Source organism: Amphiura filiformis, chromosome 11 (assembly GCF_039555335.1).
Source record: "Amphiura filiformis chromosome 11, Afil_fr2py, whole genome shotgun sequence".
Lineage (NCBI taxonomy): Eukaryota > Metazoa > Echinodermata > Ophiuroidea > Amphilepidida > Amphiuridae > Amphiura > Amphiura filiformis.
This window is the reverse complement of record NC_092638.1, coordinates 42,032,650-42,053,054: the sequence shown is the minus strand read 5'-3', so window position 1 is coordinate 42,053,054 and position 20,405 is coordinate 42,032,650. Positions and strand designations below refer to the sequence as shown.

Below are 20,405 nucleotides of genomic sequence, written 5' to 3'. Positions count from 1 at the left end.
AATTCCGCTAGTGTAGAAATGTCTACTGAATATGCAATTTTAATGGGTGTTGAGGGAATCAACTCCAATCTCACATTTCCGACTTCTTATGTGATTCTTTGCATCGTCACATATATCTTGATATACTCTTGATATACCTGCGTTTTAAATATGTGTATGGATTCTTAATTATGTCTGAAATGTTTGACAAAAATTCCTGACTAAAATATTACAAAATTTGACACATATCTTGAACACATATGCAATTATGAAAATTTTAAGTAAATATGCAAATTAACAAGTAAAATAGTTTTATTTTGTATCTCAGAGTATTTACAACAAACAAAGAAAGAAAGCAAGCAAGCCAGCCCCTGACAAAAAATTACACATTTTCCCAACGTATTTGGAAAAATTTGGCAGTGCTGTAGGATTTATTCACACCTAATATAACTGCTTTAGTTCATTTTCAGTAGTGGCTTCATTAAAAAAAATAAACACCAAAATATTGGTTTACCATTGTTCTTTGAGGAAATGGTTATGGGAAAATCAAAACAAACAATTCTTTTCTTTCAGGTATATTTTTTAAATCTCAAGACCGATAAGACCCCATAAAGTATACACTTTTCATTTTACGGCCTGTTAATACTTGCAAAGCCAGCGTGACTTAGAAATGGATTGGGAGGGAGACACTTAGAGTGCACTGTAAGTCTGTCTACCTTCCTTTTAGCCAGTCTAGTTATCTCAATTAGTTAAGCACTGGACTCACTCTGCTGCTTGTATGTGTGCTCATGCATGTTCAAGTTCCAACAGAATATTCTTGTGAATAAATATTGAGCAAGTTTGAAATTCTCTTGGACAAGAATTGATGGGACAAGCATTAACCGCCAACTGTACTGGTCATGTACATACACTAGTGTATTCTCTTCTTTTATAGACATATAAAATGACTTCAGTAATGTATTGCATTGCTATTATTGTAGAAAATGTGCAAAAAATGCCCAAAATAAAATATGAATATGGTCCGATTGTGTGAACTTACGTTCTTCTGGTAGATGTACAGCGTTGCTGGTGTCGCTATCCGGACCTCTGCCAACCCTATTTTCAGCTTTGACACGGTACTGGTAACGTCTAGATGGCTTCACACTGGTCACTACATGGCGTGTGACTTGAGGATCAAGATTGGACTCAATCTCCATCCATGATCCATCTAAAGAATAGGAATATAATGAGAAAACAATGAGTCACAAGTATTGATTGTGGTGGTTTGTATACTGAACATTTAAATGTCTAACTCTTTAGTAACTGAAAATATTGGTTTGTACCAAAGTGATTACACCCAGAGAGTAGTGTCTCAGAAATGCACCACGTGTAATGCTATTGTAAATCCGCTATTTGGGTTTGGTACACATAAATAACAAAATAGTGTGCTACCTGCATTTATTGACACGATATCAAACGATAGCTTGTTATGAATTCCCATCGTAAAAGCCTATCCCACAAGATAGCTTGAGAGTTAGAAAGAATTGCTTAGGTGAACAACACATTTTGCACCCGAAAACCGTACTTTTGTAAATTTGCATTCATTTTGGAGGCTCAATTTGAAAAAGATTGGAAGCAAAGTTGAAAGGGTGGTATTGGCTTTAGAGTGTGCTCAACAATACAAGAAATAAGACAAAACCTGCCACAAGTTTGGTGTTCTGACACAAAAGTCATCTCACTTGAATACCAATCCAATCCAAAAGCAAAAGTCATTCATGGCAATAGCTTTTGGGTGAACAACATATGTATTGCTTTGAGAATTGGTTTCAAATCCATCAAAACAAGTGAATAAGAGACCTTGGAATACAAGACTGAACAGATTCGCAGTGTATCTATCCAGCAATGCTATGCTTCCAGGATGCTGCAGATGGCACCACAAACAACACAAACAGATGTCATCTACAGGGACTTCACAAATGAATGACCTGGATGGTCCCTGGTGGACCAAGATTTATATAACACTTTCAGAAAGCATGCATTCACACGTGCACAAATGGGGTCTGGTAGGTTGGTGGGTGGTAGCTGTTTTTGTGGTGATGGTGAGTTGAGGTAGTAAGGATGGGAATTCTGTCACATCCATGGGTTGAGGAACAGATCAAAGTAAAAGTACTATGGAAGAGGAGGATGAGGAGCCAGGAGGGAAGGGGACAGAGTATCAAGCAGTTGTCAATGGATAGATTGAAGGATTTTAGATCTGTTCATGACACTGGAATAGAGAAAGATAACAAGTTGAATTGTTTATTTATAACAATTCAGTCAGAGACCAGGCAAAAACCCAATAGTGACTGAGCACTTAATTAAAGGGTGGTCTAAATTGTTTGATGTAATGAAAAAAGAAATGATTTGAGGCATGTTTGTAACCACAACCCTTTCCACAATTTGCTTCATAGAACATGTTAATAATTACTACAATTTACTTTTGCACTGAAAAAAGATGAAAATAACTTGCTGCATTGTGATTTCATGAATGTGAACTTCTTGTGAAATTCTTGCTCTCCAAATTGAGTTGTATATCGGAGTATACAAGCTGATGACCAATTCTCAATTAGGTTCTAGCCAATTCTGCCAAATCAATGAATGTGTGAAATAAAAGGAAGAGTATTCATGACTAAAGCTAATGACTGACAGAAATTCAGTTTTAGGTTCTTAACAACCAGATTAGGTACTTCAAATCAAGGTCAGAATGGAAGTAAATCAACCTCAAAAAGTGTTGAAAAAAAACCTGTCACAATAGCCTTTTATTTTTGCTACAGGTTGATCTACACAAAATCAAAGCTAATCAGTTTCCTTCTTAACAAATGTACACCTGTGATTTAACTTAGAGAATGAGAATTTTTATTTTGGTACTTAACAACGACAAGGTCCAAGATTTTGAGTAGTGGATGCGGCCGGTATCCATCAAGGTCAGAATGGAAGCTAAAAATTACACAACCTCAGTTAAAAATTTTGTTGTAAACAAAAAGCAAAAACTGTTCGTCATAAAAACTCCCTCATTTATAAAATGCGAAACTTGTTTACAACTTCACGTATTCTTTGCTACAGGTTGTTTACATAGCGCAATACATACCTCTACACAAATTATCAAAGAAACTAATCAGCCTGATAAACGGCACCGAAATCTTCGATTGTCCAATCAAAATGTACACCTGTAGACCATCCCATGACTAAGAATTCACTTTCACATAGCCATAGTGCACACACTCAATGTGTTAATATTAGGTGCCAGCCAGAGGCACAAATCTCTATTGCTGTGCCTTGATAGTACTCGTTGTGCACACACAACACTTGTCCAGTCAGTCCCCTAGCATTTGATTACACACCTTGTGAAAGCACTATGGCAGGTAATCGAAATGCTAGCAATCAATGAGTGACAAAGTGGACGCACCAGAGAGAGAGGCTGGACTTGCCTCTTAGTAAGGCCGGTCATTGGATTTGTTACGTGGCGAGTGCTTTGTGGCTACTAGGGTAGGCTATGGTCAATGGTAAAGGTAATGAAATTAGCCATTCTTGGTCTATTCAACCAAGTAGGTCAATGGCAGGCAGGCAGGCACAGTGAATGGCTTTGGTTTAGAGCAGGAGGTTTTGTAGGTTTGACTAGATCATTGTCAACAACCACATTTTGACATATTTGTATTCATTTCATTGCCCGCCAAGTCCTTGCCATTACTTGGAAAGTATGGAAATAAGCCATTTTTTGTTCAACTGACTTGATAGGGTAATGGTACACAACTTCCATTTTGATATTTTCATTAAGCATCTGAAGATTCAAGTCAAGTCAAGTCAAGTCAAGTAAAACTTTATTAAATCCACAAGGGAAATTACACTCATGAGTGCTCATACATACAAAACACATAATTACTACAAAATATCATATCACATCAAAAACACATTGAAAAAGATGAAGCTCTGTCAATTACATGTTGTTACTAAGAACGGCACCCCGTGTGTAGTTAGAGTTATGAAGTCTAATAGCTTGTGGAACGAAGGAGGAAAGATACCGGCTTGTCAAGGCAAAGGACAAGCGCATCCGACTAGATCTGGGAATCAGCTGACATGAGAAACGATCGTGGAGTGGATGACCAGAGTCATCCATCACATCAGTCAGCTTCTTAAGCAGTATTCAGACTTTTTATTGTACGTACAATATTGTATGTAACATATATACGTTATTTAATCTATTGCCATTCTATTTCCAGTAATGTTTAAGTTCTAACGAATGTTTGATGATGAAAAATCGATACTGCTAGATATTGTATGTAACATATTATCGATTTTTCGTCATCAAACATTCATAGAACTTAAACATTACTGGAAATAGAATGGCAATAGATTAAATAACGATATATGTTACATACAATATTGTAGCATAATACTCGAGTCTGTGGGCGCTTTACTCAACAGATCAGCATAAACAGCTTCGCGGTCCCGTCTTGACACACCTATAATCCTTCCAGCTCCATTCACAGTACATATGTTTATATTTGACGACTTTTGGGAGTATACATAAGAGAATTAAAAGGAAAAAAAATATCAAAATAGTCCCCCCCCCAATAAAACTAGGTTCATTCATACAGCTGCATCCATCTTTTGTGGTTGTTCCGTAACATTTTGTGTGTTGTCTCCTTTGCAACTGGTTGAATGCAAGCAAACATACCAAAAATGCAAACAAACACTTACCATTTTCTTTCTGATCAATGATGTACCTAAGCAATGCTGTATTTCCATCAAATGGTGCAGACCAAGTCACTTCAATGGCTCTCATTACATCAGTGCTAATCACCCCTCGCACCTGTACAGGTGCGTATGGCAATTCTGTAATGAAAAAAGAAACATATAAGCATTATCAAACTTTCATGTATTGTGCAAAAGTTTTTTTGGATCAAAGTTAAGCTCAATTGCAGAGGAAAAAAGGTGCTTTTTATTTTTATTTTTTTCAGCTTTCTGTAATGAAGATCTATAAAAAAAAATACCAGCAAAATGTACATATTTGGCCATGCACCTGTCACTAACTATTGCTTTTCTTTTTCTTTCAGCAAACTGTCTAATTGAATTAACCCAATGTGAATTTTGAATGGTTGCGTAAAGAAAGAGAGGAATATACACATTTTGCCAATTCATCATCTTATTTTTTGTCTTACAGTTGCAGAAATAGAGCTTTGAGTCCCCCAAACCACTGTTGCAGCCAAAAGTTGCACTAGATCTCAACACCGATCATGCAGACATACATGTACCCTAAAGAACGATTAAATTAGAGCATGCATTATATGTTAAAATCTGAACAATCATGAGGCAACTGAGATAAATTTGTTGAAATAATAAGAAAACAGATCACTTCTGCAGGCATCAAACTTAGATACCATGTAAAATATATGTGTCTAGATTTTGGTATGCTTACAAACCTACACATGCTCCCAATCCAAATTGGTTTGGATAATGACTTGGATATGACTTAGAGTGGATTCAAATCAGATTGGGCCAAATGCTCTGCACATCAATTCATAAATCTTGTTACATGATAGTATGTGCTTAATTCAGATTAGTCTAGAACCAATATTAAAAAATCTTGTTTTTTACAATCACTTTTATTCAATTGCTGTCTTCCTAAGAGCATTGTTTTACAAAGTTAATCTAAATGATCTAGCACAGGGCTATTAATCAGAGTATAGAACAAATGCCATGCCAATTGGTTTTTATAATGTAAAGTGTTGACGACACAGATTCAAATTGCATTGTTAGTTGAGACGTCGCCTTAACTCCAGGCCACAAGTTGTAGTCCTGTTTATTTGTCTGTTTGGAAATGTACTTATGTCTGCCTGGAAATAAGAGATGGTAGTATAGATGTACATATATGTGGGTGTGTGGTTGTGTTTCAACATAACTAAATCAGCAAAAATAGAACAACTGGTGCGCAGTGTGTATTTTCAGGATTAGAATCACACAGACAAAAGCAAAATAATGTCATTATTTTCTTTCATGAATTGAGTGTGGTATGACTAGGTAATAGACTGTCACAAATAGATTCTACAAGTCCCTTAAGGCAGACTACCGAAATTTCTATTGAAAAAATATATGGTGTTCTTGCAGCAAAGAAGATTCTCTAACCTTAAAAAGGGATGTTGAATTCAAAGAACCATTGCATACACCCAATCCTGGGAGTTTAGCATCATTTGAGTGCATTTTCATGCCAATTTCATGTATAATCACAATGGTAATAATGTTATATTGTTCCCTTTTCATATAAAATTGTAACCTGTGTAGCCTGCACTTGGCATACTCATCTATAAGGTTAACTCAAGAACAATGTATAAAGTTTCTCCAATATACAGCCCCTTCTGGCGAAAATAAAACCTCCGTCGTGTCATGCCATCGTACCAATAATTGAAATGACTTTACATCCCGACTTCACAGCCCTGACCTTGGGATCTAATATGTGTCACATATGGTCCATGTTAATATTGACAGGACTCGCAGTGTTACATATATTTCCAGTTGCCCGAGTTGAAACCACTAACTCTTTGATTAGTTAATTACACATCCGTTAGCGATTATCGCGCAGGCAGATTGTCGCCACGCCACTATGCTAGTGCAATACCCAAACTAACATTATTGGTTGAACCTTTGTACCAACAAATCAAAATTAATTTTTAAAGTTTAAACCATTGAAATTAGTGTCTCTGACATAATGCAACATGTATATACTAATTTCATTCTTCAAAATTCATTTTTTGTACTCATTTCCTATATAGTCACAAACGCAAAAAAAATACAAATACTTTTGTCAAAATGTTATGTGTGTAGTTGATTTGGCGCAGCGCATGGGGTAGTATGACAGATAACTACAGTTTGATTCCTGTGACAACATTTTGCATCTCTAATTGCATTCCACTTTCTCCTCAATAAGCGCTCATCTGCGTCTATATTACTCCACTGAGGCCGGTCCATGTGCAAGACATTTTAGACAGCTAATGTGTCGTGTTATGATTTGGCAAAGTATTATTACCATGTTGAAGTAGGAATTAACAGGTTCCTAATGGACGCCATGGGTCCTATCTAACAGTAAGAATTAATGACCCCTCATGCACTTGCTATTTTACGCTAAAACACAAAACATAATTTTCACATTATTGTGAAATGTGTGCATAATTTTTTTAGATTCATTATTCTTTTATTATGTAAAATAAAGCTATTTTTGATGATTGAAGAAACCTTTCTAATCAACATTATGGGTCCTATCTTACAATTTCATGAAAATGACTAGTAATTTAACAAAATTACATTTTTTCTCATAATTTTGTTTTCTTTATAGTATTTTTTAAACCTTTTGTATTATGCAATGAATTTTGTGATGACTATTTAGGTTAATAAATATATATAGACCACATAAATTTGACATGTGCTTCCATAATTACTTTTGTGAAAAAACTAGAACATGTACTTCAATGCTCCAATGGTCAGCATTCAGAGTCTCAGCTCTACTGGACAATTTCAAAACAATAAATTAACTTACTAAATTTCAATTGATTCTTTCGTGGGAAAACAACAGCTTTGCAAATATGAACTGAAGAGCATTAGTAGAAATCTTGCTGATAATTCCACAAAGAAATCAATACCACATGGGATATCCATTTCATTGCAAATTTATTTACATAATTGATCATTTATCTATCTCCTTTTCCCCCATATCAACAGATATCCACACCGAATAAAATTTCATAACACAGTAAGACTAGTGCCAGAAATGGATGGCAAAGAAAAGAAAAATTTGCTCCAAAATTTGCTCCCGATTTCTCCATGCACTTGTTCTAATTATGCCAATCTGGAAGCATTTAACACAATTGTCCAGGGTTTTAAAGCAAGCTACATGGAAACCTTGTACCAAACCGTGAGCGCACAATGTCGTATGTGGTACTGCGCATACAGCAATCTATACCCAACATTAGCACTTGCCAGCTGTGCATGCATGTAACAGACATGGGCGTCTCAAAGTACGCTTGTCTACAAAGACGTAGCCATTTTGGAACAGGCGTATGATGGGTTTTTGTGCAAATGCTTTGCGTATTTGACCATGATATCATATTACTCTTATAACTGTATTACACACTATATTTCAAATGTTACAGGTCTTACTTTTAAGTAACATTTTCTGGCTAGATGACCTTTAGACACGCATTAAAGTTCCCCCAAGTACCTTCGTTCGATATTTCCAAAGTGCTGAATGTCAATTTGGACAAATATTCAATACCAGAAAAAATTATTTCTTGGTTACATGTTTTTCTCTCTGAACAGAAAATACTTCACTATTCTAAATAACCATGTTTCGACAAAATTAAATTCTCTGTTCTAAAAATAGCTCACAATGACAAGAAGGTATTGCAATATAATTTGCAACCTTACATTGCTTACAAATTTCATGAAGGTATAATACTTGCACAATTGAGCTAACCTCATTTCTATAGCAGTTTAATATAGTATGGCATGAGGTTCTCTAAAGCTGTGTGATATTTGCAACATGAAATGCAGTATTGGGAAATAGATGTGATGTAAGGTAATGTAATTTATCTGTTCCGGTTCCATTTGGGTCATCAATAGCTATTGATATTGTAGATGCTGCTATAATGTACACAAACGATAAGGATAGTTTACCTGTGACATATATACACTTGCTGAAATGTTTGTGAAAAGGGTTGCTGAAAAGGGTTTTTTCCGGGGGTTTTTTGTATTTGTATTAAAAAGTGTCTCTTAAAATGTGCGAGTAACAACATAAAAAAAACAAGCTTGTTCCACTCACAAAAATTTTGATGAGTTCAATAAAATCTTTGAAACCCTTTTCCTTTGATCAGGGAGTGCTGACTATTCATTAAATACATCAACATGCATCATTGCTATTTCCTTACCAATGATAACTAAAGATGCACTGCCAGTGTCCCCTCCTGCAACTGATAACACCTCACATATGTACATTCCTGAATCAGTAGGCCTGGCATTCTTAATCTCCAAGGATCCTGTATTCAATAAGTTCCTGCGTGTATCTGCGCGCGTATCAACTAACACGTTATCATGGTACCACTTGACGACCACTTGTACAAGAGGATCATGTTGTACGATGCAGTCGATGGTCGTCATCTGTCCAAGCTCTACTTCTGTGTCTTGGGGTTTAGTTGTGATCACAGTACGTACTAAAAACAGACAAACAAACAAACACACACACATAAATCCATTATTCTCAAAGTTCTATAACATTGCAATACAAATAGAAAGTATTTCACATTAGAATTTATATTATACTTGAAGCTCACAAGTAAGTGATATGAATAATACATACTGCAAAAGATATTGATGCTATATGGGTTCAATGTGATATCTTCACAGCATTAATCTTGTATGTACATACTGATGGATAACCATTCTGCCAGCCACTCTTCTTCAAGTGTCACATTATACAGATACTTCAAATTTGATAATAAATGCCCATGTTAAATGTGATAGCTCTTGCATAATAGTATATACTCAGAACACACAATTGCCACATCATAAAACACATGCACAATAATTTTGTGTTTATGAAATACAGTTATGTTCATTTCAGGAGTGTGTGAAATATGGGGCCCTGAATCTCTAAGATTTGTAAATAAATAGCAGCTGAATCTGTCTTAGGAAAATTAACTCTACCAAGTGTCACATTATACATATGCTACTAGCAAGGCCTACTTCAAAATTGATAATAAATACCAATGATAAATTGGCTCTTGTCGCAATCACATGTCATTTCAACACAAATAAATCACCATAAATCATCTATATTGTAATTTCTATATATGAAATATTATTATGTTCATTTAAGAAGTGTGTACAACTTGTGATCAGTATCTCCAAGAATTGAAAATATATCCCAAATACATGTTTGAATATCTGTTTTAAAAACATGAAATGAATGTTGTGTCTGAATCTACTCTCATGTAATATCTGTACATTCTTTTCTTGCTCAGCTTTTAAGCGGTGGCCCCAAGCCAGTGCATTCCGTGTCGGGCTAGCAAACTTCCAACAATAAAGACCAGACAGGCCACTAGATTTTTGAGCCCAATATAAGTCATATGTAATTATTGTCCATGATGGGCATAATTGGACAGTTTCTGCTCCACTTGTCACCTGTGTGTAAATTTTTATTTTTATTTAATGATTTTTCGTCTACTAGTATTTATTCTTGCATTGCAAACAAGTTGGAAATATACAGCCACTTTTTACAGCGATAGTAGGCCTACGTACTACTTCCAACCTCTTTTTGCTCTATCTGATAATGACAGCGATACAGCAAATACCGCATACTTGAACTTTTGGAACTAGATTTAGGAAGGACTACTGACTTAACTTGTGTTAGTGACTTCACTCTCTACATTGAGTACACGCAGTACAACAATTAAAAATGTTAAGGTATACTTGACTTAGAGTGGCACACACAAGTAGCACATATTAAGTTTGCTAATTGGTAGTCTCTGACTTTTAAGTCACACTGTAACATGCTTCTTTATTTTGCACTTTTTGCAGTAGAACATATTGAAAAAGCTGGGGCAGTAAATTTATTGTAGCGACAGTAGATTTGCCATTTCACTGGCCCGGAGGGCCAGTAGAAAACTGAAACCTAAGTAGTCTGTCGCTGGAATTAGCTGACTATAACATTACTTTATTATTGCAATTTGTTCTTGTTTTTCTAACTTGGTATATCATTAAGTTGGTCCTGATTCTGGGATGTTGGTCCCTCTATAGTGTGTCTCGTCTGGAGTTAAGTGGAATACCATGTTGGATTTGGAATGCGTTTACATGGCGTCACTAGCGTATGGACAAATTGTTTTCTATGCACATGTGTGTATGCGTCGCGGGATCAGATTAGCATGCGCGATTCAAATCTACCACTGCAAAATCCACCATGGTGTTACTCTCAACTTGATAGGAGACAGACTATAAGCATTTGAGGGCCAACTTTATGCATTTCAAATGTTTTAGCTGTAACACTCGATCCCTAGCTCCCATCTCTTATAACCACATGTTGAGGGAGTACTCACCATACACCCCAAGATTGACAGTAGCATTAGCTACTCCAACCCCATTGTCTGCAATGCACATGTAGATCCCAGTGTCTGAAGTAATAGTGTGATCAAAGATCAGATCACCCCCTTCCAGACTCATTCGACTTGCATCTGTGATGGTTTCCTTTGTAGCTATTTCAATGCCATCTGGATTCAAAAGTCAAAACAAATGAACAATTATTATTTAAATCAATTCCATTTTCCTGAAGATATGGCAAATTTTAATGATTGTTATCTTTCAAATTAACAGCTGTTTATGATAATATGGAAATAATTGTTAATTAAAAAGCAAATGCAAACAGTCATTGGCATTTTTATATCATGAGAAATTAACAGACCAAATTTGGCAAAACAACATCATGCTCAGTTAATATGGAACAAATATATACTTAAGGATTAACTTTGACTTCTGTGAGAATATAAAAAGAGTTTGGGATATTGAATATAGAGTTCTCTAATGCTGTTTCAATTTCCTTTTTAAGTAGATTTTCTTTTCTCACCAAATAAAATAATACTTTCACCTTGTGTACACCAATATATTAGCCAACATTGCAAACAATGCCTGCCAACTGTGTTTTCTATCAATGGAATGTTTTGTTCATCTTTATAACATTTGATATCGACCATACATCTTTTTCCAAAAGACAATACATAAGTTATGGGAATAAAGTACTGTGAAGGTTTACATGGATGCCACAAAGAGAATCAAATCAAATGTTTCCAAAGCGCAAATTACAAAAACAACAAAGTGAAATGCAGGTGAGAAGGCAGTCAATAAGGTCTGAGCAATAGTTAAATTTTGCAGTCAGTGGGCATAATTGCTAAAATAATACCAAAGTAGTGAGAGTGAAAGTAGGAGAGAGGGGAGGGAGAGAGAGAATGGTGTGAGCATGCATATATTTGGGGTGGCTTTGGGGGGCGTCAGCCCCCTGGGGTAAAAGCAGGGGGTCAGCGAAAAGGAAGGGGCTGCAGAAGAAGTATGGGCAGCAAAAAGAGTTTCATTAAAGAAAAAAAGGCAAAAATTTGGGTCAACATTTTTGGGATGTTGAAGGGGCCGGCAAAATTGCACCTTTTCTCCAGCCCCCCCACCCCAATAGGAGCGGCCACTGAATGCCACTGGGGAGGGAGGGGGCAGGTTGGAGCCAAGAGAGAGCGAGAGAGGACAGACAGACACACAGACTGTAACAATGACAGGCAGAACAAGACAACTGGGGCAATAAATATGAAATGCAAGTAATTCCAATATGTACGTATTTCAATTATTATTATTTTCTATTATACTTTATGACTAAAAATATTGTTTAAACAACAACAGCATCCAATCTCCTCCATAATAAACCAAAGTTCTTTTCATCTAATCCTAAGAAAAAACAGACACAAATAACAAATATGGAGGACAAAACAAAAAAGCAAAGTGAAATTGCCTGCAGATAAAAATAGGAGCAGAAACAAATAGGGCATCAATCTTTAATCACAGACCAATTCAAGGTACATCTTTGCTTGATTGACAGATAAAAGACTTAACCTACAGAGATGAGGAGTCTAGCTCAGAGATCAATACCTTCTACTCTTTATTTCTATGAAATATGAAATGAATATTACAGTGACAGCGGGTGGGTTATGTATAGAGTGGAGTTGCTTGAATAGAATACATGATTACTGTGGTAACTGTAAAAGGGATATGTGACTGATAAGCCGTCTTTCTTTCTAACTGAATCTAACACTCCATCACTACAGGCACATTCAAAATTCTTTAGAGGTTCTTGATGTGTTGTTCAACAACTCTTCCTGTACCTTTGTACAAGAGCCAACCCTTGTTAATCTGTGATGAATCCACAGTCCAGTAGCGTATATGTGAACGCATGGTTACGCGTACGTGTTACACAAGAGCACGTAAAATTCGTCATGCCTGCAACTTATGCGTAAACATGCACTTTAATAGGTTGGAGGTATAGCGGTTAAACATTACTGCTTGCTTCTTTAGTTTTATTGCTGATATTAACAGAGAAATCACCTTTCTTTTTGTATTAAGTTTGAGTGGCAATGACAAACGGACATTCCGTATGAAAGAATCATGTGAATTAGACATCTTTAGCTTTCGTTGTTGTAAGGGATTCAATAATGTTTCACCGTTGTTCATCACCTATTAACAACTCACGTCCGGCCCATCTGCATGGTTTACTTCATGCAGCTATGGCTGCTCTCGCAAAGTAAACCATGCAGACGACGCAGACGCATCGTTGTTAACCGGTGATGAACAACGGTGAAACATGATTGAATCCCTAAGTCACTGGGCCTTAAATAGGATTTGACAAGTGTCTGTCATTTTCACCAAAACTGCCTGTCAAAACCCTGAAAACATCAACCAAACCTCTGCCCCTTCTGGGAGTTCAGTCAGTTCAAATAGCTATCGCTAAAGCCTTCATTTATCAGTCTGGCCTTGTTTTGAGTTCACAGAACTAATTCAAGCATTATTTCTTGAATTTAGCCTTATGTCACAGCTATTAATTTTGTCTAATGCAGGAGCAAACTGCCCATCCAAAATGATTGGTGGACAGGTGGTAGCTAACACCCTGGTTGTTATGAATAGGATAGTGGGTTACCAGGTAATACTGGATAAAAAAACAGAGTGCTCAGTATAAACACACAGAAAAAAACTGATGGGTACCAATCTTGTACACTCTAAGAAATAAAGTTACTAAAAGGTTCTAAAGTTGTCCTCGCAGGAGAACCCTTAGAGGTTCTCTAAAGAACCAAAAATGGTTCCAAAACCATTGAAAATGGCCCCCGAAATGTGATACAGAACCGTTTTTGGTTCTTTAGAGAACCTTTAAGGTATCTGCAAAATTAAAGAACCTTTTTTAGAGGTTCAAGAGGGAGGGTTCTCCTGAGAGGACAAAAACCTTTATTTCTTAGAGTGTATTGTCTCCTTTAACATAATTGGAGCTTCATACATTTCATATATTTCATTTACTGTAACAGTCAAAATGTTTGTGATACATTTATTTTTGCACTCTTATCACTCCAAGCAGCTACTACCAAAATAACATTGGATGAATATTTTCCTTTTGTATGTATGTAAATCTAAGGAAGCTTGAAATCACAAGTTTAAAAACAAGTGAAACCTTTCAAAACGGGCAAAGCGTAAACAATTACAGTAACTATAAAGCCTGTTCTCATTTCTTTTACACTTAGATGAAAACATAAATATGTTATAGAGAAAGAAGATTTGTTTACCACAGCACCCATATACAAAGCAGAAGATACTATGAATTACTTATACAATGGGCACTCATGATAATGAATGCATTACACAAAAGGTCACTCACAGATAAATGAATTATACAAACACAGCACAATGAGATGAGTTGCAGGAAATAAAGATATAGTATAACATCTCCAACACCTACAAGTAGTTACTAGTTGAAATAAATGAAACAAAAAATAGATGCTGCAGTTTTTGTTTATTTAAGGATTCATTTGAAAATGACTAATATACTTCAAAAGACGGTGGCATATTTCATGTTTGATTTTATAACAATGATTTAAGTTCTAATTCACTTTAAAATGTTGAATTTTTGAATGAATTGAATTAAACTAATGTCTAAGGACCAATTACACACATCCCAGACTGACAGTTGATTTTGTTGAGATCCTGACTTTTAGCTACATCCAAGAGAAGGTTAAAATAGCGGAAAAAACTGAAATTCATTTATCAAAAGCAGCAATTTTACTAACGGGTTAAACAAGTTTTTTCTAAATTGTTTTAAAGCCATCTTAAAGTAACATTTTGGTCTCAAAGCCTTTCCCAAGTTGAAAACCTAATGTAAAATGTGTTTTTTAGAAAATTTTTTTTAAAATCAGGATTTTTTTGACAAGAATAGACTACCTTTTTCTCTCAAGGGGAAAATTGTTCAAGATGAAGCAAAAAACCTTGAAAAAAAGAAAAAGCACAATTTTACTAAATACCAGAAATTCCTCTAAACATTAAATTAAGGGTGGCTTAACCCTGGAATTATGGAAACTTTTTGGAGCCATAACTTCTAAATTGTTGGTATAAAGTATAAAAGTATACAAATTTAAAACCAAATGACTTTAATCCATCTGTATAGTCTGGTTTGGGCAAAAATCAGTTCTGAGAAAATTTGGACTATCCTCAAACTACAGTGTCATTTTGCAAAATTGGTCTTTGATGAACGATGGCAAAATTTTAAACCCTGATGCAATACTAAACCCTGATAAAAAAAAAAAGTAAAAAACACAAGATTCCTACAAATGTCTTGAAATTCTAAGGTGTAAACATTTTCTGGGAAGGAGGTGAATACAAATCATCACTTTTATAATTGAATACATGGAATGAGCAACTCTTTTTACAAAATAGTTTGACCCATCATGTCTATTTTGCCAACAGAGTTTCTTCCTGTGAAAGGTGGCAAAATTAATGCCTTTGATAGATGCTCCATTACTTAATGTATGTGTTTATGGAAAGTCTATTGACCTTTTAGTAGACCAGGTTTGCAAAACAAGGCTATAGCAGCAATATTTGAACTCTTTGAATCCCCAATGGGCTGTAGAAGTCTGGTAAAATGTTTTAAAGGTCAAATTGTGGATTAATGGATAATGTATTCAAATGACAGGCAAACCTGAATTTCTAGCTAAGACACATCTGCTCAAGGAACTGGTTAAAACTTGTTGCAGTATATTAGTCCATCTATAGTCTGGTCTTGGCAGCTCCATCAGACTCTGTACTCTAATGTCACTGGACTATCCTCAATAATTTACAATGTCATTTGTAGTCTTGATGTTCATGTATTAAAGGTCCAATACTGAAAATAAAAACATTCAAACACAAAATTTTACAATATGTTTTTCTTGAGTCATGACAAAAACAGTGTTCTGATGGGTGAATACAAATCTTCACTTGTATCAATTAGTTTCTTGCATTTCATTTTTCAATCTTATTTTCTGTGAATCCAAGAAATATATCCCACAAGCAAACATAAATAGATCAACAAAGCAGAAAACAAACAAACTAGAATACACAGACAGAAAAGCAACATAACAAAAAAATAGGGATGGTGGTCCTAGATAGATCGTCCAAAGATATGGGTAGTGAACACTACGCATAGCAAATAAATATTCATGTAAAACATCGTTTTTTATTTTTGTGAAACACTTTTTTTTTTCATTTTCAGTGAATTTGACAAGTTGACCTCAAATGACCTTTGGCTCAGGGGGTTCTTCAAAAAATTGCAATTGTATATGAACTGTTCATGTGAGACCAGATTTTGTATTTTCAACCTATTTACAAATTGACCTCAATTGACCAAGTTTGGTTGCATTAACTATATGAGATCAAATTTAACCAAAAACATAGACGGAGATGGACAGAAATGGACCATAAGGATGATAAGGTCTTTTCCTTTGGACAACCTAAAAACAGACGAACAAATAAACTACCCTAACAGAAGTACCAAGGGAACAAAATAGACAGACAGACAGTATACACACAGAAAAACAAAAATAATCAAAGAAACAATCTATAATAGGCCTAATTAGAAACTATTCAATTATGATCATGATGATATGTCTAGAGATCTTACAGCATCAACTCTAACATCAACTCTTGGTAATGAAAGGGAAAGTAACATCATCAAAATCTTATCAATTATCAAGTGCAACACAAGTTACAACCTTTTACATAGCCAGTATAGCCTTAGTCAAGATTTTCATCCTTCAAAATCCATGATTTCCTTATGGCTTCAAGCTCAAGCTAGCTTCCCATATCTGTTTCTAGAAATGTCATAAATGTTGTCAATTGTTTATATATAGCCTCCCACTTGTCAACACCTCAGGCAAGAAGGATCGAGCTGGGCTTAAACTTGGCTTATTATATTGTAAAGGATAAACTTCTGAATACAAACAGGGGAAAAGAGGATCAAAATCGGAATAGCAGACACCTGCAATGGTACAAATTCCAAGTCATCTTTTTTATTCTGTACAAGTTGACATTTTTGCTGATTAATTTGCCACCCTCATCAATTTTGAAGTGAATCACTTGTTTTTCAATTTGTGATATAAAGCTGGAATATATTAGTGTCTTTCATAAATAAATGGAAGCTCGAAATTGTTCACTTTTAAAGTACTCCTTTTAGTTCTTTAAAAAAATTCCTAACAGCCAGTATGCTGAAATAAATATACATTTACAACTATGCCTAAAATACAGCCTGAAGATATGAAATTGTTCATCCCGGTATATTGTATATTTCTTGAGCATCTTGGCCAATTTGTTCATTTGTTTTCTATTTCTTATGCCACATCTGTTGGTAATTTCAATTATTGTTTGATGCTCAGGCTAAGATATACACACTTTCAAGCAGGCCTGTAGCCAGGGGGTCAAAGGGGGTGATTGCTCCCTGTGAAATGCCCCCCAGTCTGTCTCATCAGCCTTTTGCTAGCTTAAAACTACCGTCAAAATTATGCAGGAACATAATGCAGGCCCCTGCACCCCACCGTTGATGCTCATGCTTCGCTTGCAAAATCTGCACTCCCTTCAAACTGGCTACAAACCTGTTTCCAAGGTTTCTCAGTCTTGGATGATATAATGATGAAGGTAGAGCTCTCAACTTTTAAAGGTCAGTATTCATTTCTTTGTTTTATTCCTATTTTAAAAATCAGTCTGTCTGGTGAAGCATATAGGCCTAACAATTTTAAAGTTTAGCCAGGGATGAAAGAATGCAACAATCTTGTTAACAATAACAGTAAAGTTTGCCACATGTCAACTGTATAGATACTGTCAGACAACTTTCCTAAGCCTGACTTCTCTGAATATAGAATCCTTCAATTCGTGCACAGGATAAAAGCACAACGTGTCTCTCTCTGCATACTTTACCCCAACACAACATCTCACAGTCAGAAAACCTCATTGCACATTGTATGACACGTGCATACAAAGACACCCCTGCACTAATGCAAGCACACACACTCCCCTGGCATAGGTCATGGAACAAAATAATAGAGATGATGACCGTGCTGTTAGAGGATCACTGTTAGATCATCATGCTTGTTATAGGATTGCTGCTGACAACAACACCTCCTATTCAAAGCTTCTGCCACTGCTGATGCCTTTGTGAAGACTTTGGCATCTGCAACAATTATTGATGAATTACTTTTCATGACCTCTTTTCAATCATTCCAGATTATCTCTTTTGCAGCTGGCATTAAGTCATCTAAAACTCATCTGTATGGCTGACTGTATGTGTAAAGTGATTCATCTAGATATGTCACAGTGTGCTAATAAAACAATATTTGATCACACCCATATTGTTCTTTCTTTCAAATATTATCAGAAAAAGATGGTTTGTTTTTTTAACTTTTGCATTGTTGAAGCATCTTCTGTCAAATGTTTGTTTGCTATGTAATTCTTCTTATTATCTTGTTCACTTTGACAATGTATTACACATAGTAGCTCCTTTCTCTTGGAAAGGCTGCAAGCAAAACTTTGTTCATGTTAATATTGCTTTGAGTGGCATCTTTGTTGGTTAAGCTACAACAATCAACACTGTGTAGCTTTAACTTCATAAACTAGTAATAACATCTACTAGAAATCCTGACATAAGCATTGTGTACTGCCTAAGGTTCCATCCCTTCTATATCCGATGTCCACGGAAATGACCAACATCGCCATAATGGTGGTCAGACCACCTCAAGCTACAATGGCATTTATATGAAAATTGCCAGGAAATATTATGATGTTATATTGAAAAACATGTGTGTAATAACCAACACAAATTTTTTTATATTGAAGAGCATATTTTTAGAATACAGAGGCATGTACAGCTAGCATGGATTGCAGACAGAAATGATAGGAGGGGAGGGGTAATTGTCTTTTCTTAACCTTGGTTAATTACAGTGGCATAGCTAGGGAGTTGTGGCCCACAGGGCAAGGATACAAATTGGGGGTGCCCCAAAAGGCAGAGCCTGTGCCACGCAATAATAATTTTTAATTTTTTCATGTTAACTCCTATTTTTCGTCAACCCATTTTATTTTAACCATCATCATTTGGTCGCCCCCCCCTAATGTGGCGCCCAGGGCAAGTGCCCCCCTCGCTATGTCACTAGTTAATTATCATTCTGCACTCAAATCAATTAATAACTGTGAGGAAAATGGAGGCCCAACTAGAGGGGTTACTTATACGTTTTTTCAGGCCATAATTTGGATCTATTAATTTGACAAAGGTAAAATGATTAGTGTGCACATGTCGCTCGTAATACATTGAATACGTTCCCATTGTGCCCTCCTTTTCATTGCAATATAATATGACAATATTTACCTGAAAATCACATTTGTTTGTGTTTGCTCTACATTTTGTGCCTTCACTAATTTATACACAGCATTATATAATACAAATATCAATTTGTAAACCAGACAACTATGTAAATAGAAAAATTAATTGAAATCAAAGATTCAACAATAATATGCTATACAACTTATATTAACAAGCTCAATTTCACTATGTTTGTTTGCAATACAACATCCTTGTCTGAGTATCTTTGATTGATTCTGTTTTAGCCCCTGGTTTTTGCCCGGTTAGCCGTGTCACACGTAACATTGTGGTGGCGCCGTGGGATTTCTTGTGGCTAAGTAACACCCGCATGAAGGCAAGTGTTGAATTGATTCCTACGGAGGTGCATTCATCAGGTGTGCACAAAAGGTTGTATCTACTTCAGTTGTAGTGTAATACATTGAATGACAAAACAGGTGGATCAGCATGGTAAATTGGGCCGGGTAGAATTTTGGAATATCTAGCCTTGTTCAGACGCGTGGGTTTACACCCGGCGGAAGGTCGGAGGATGGTCGTGGTAAGCACTAGTCGGCTGAAGGTCGTGGGAAATGTCTGAGTAGTGCTAGTGTGAACGCTAGTTCTGATAAGCTCCTCCGACCTTCCCACGACCGATTTACTCCTGACTTTTGTCAGGAGTAACGCGTAAACACGACCTGGTGGGTCGGAGTAGCTGCCCGTGTGAACAAGTATAACACGACCAGTCGGAGTAAGGTGAACTTTCACAATGAGCTGGTGACTTTTTGTTTCTTTTTGGGAAAGATCACCATTAAGCAAGATGCAAATAGTGCTCGATGCGATGTTCATTAATGCACCATTTCATACTTTTTCTTCATTCTATTTGCCACTGAGCTCCTCGCTGTTGATCATGTTGATGGGCAAACACTTGTGATGCAAGGCGTGGAGAAATTAGTAGTAAAATATTGAAAAACAGTATTTAAAAGCAGAAGAACAAATTGTGGCT

The 20,405-nt window shown here is 35.9% G+C and overlaps 1 protein-coding gene across 1 annotated transcript in view; it reads right to left on the bottom strand.

The window, feature by feature from the left end:
- The window catches only part of LOC140163690 (protein sidekick-2-like), a 385,021-nt gene that overhangs the window by 47,899 nt on the left and 316,717 nt on the right, over nt 1-20,405 (bottom strand). Inside the window, exons 9-12 of the mRNA XM_072187006.1 lie at nt 11,076-11,246; nt 8,913-9,194; nt 4,696-4,830; nt 1,019-1,186 (exon numbers count right to left, since the gene is read on the bottom strand). Of these exons, the coding sequence (XP_072043107.1) occupies nt 1,019-1,186; nt 4,696-4,830; nt 8,913-9,194; nt 11,076-11,246 (756 nt within the window). The remainder of the gene's footprint in view (nt 1-1,018; nt 1,187-4,695; nt 4,831-8,912; nt 9,195-11,075; nt 11,247-20,405) is intronic.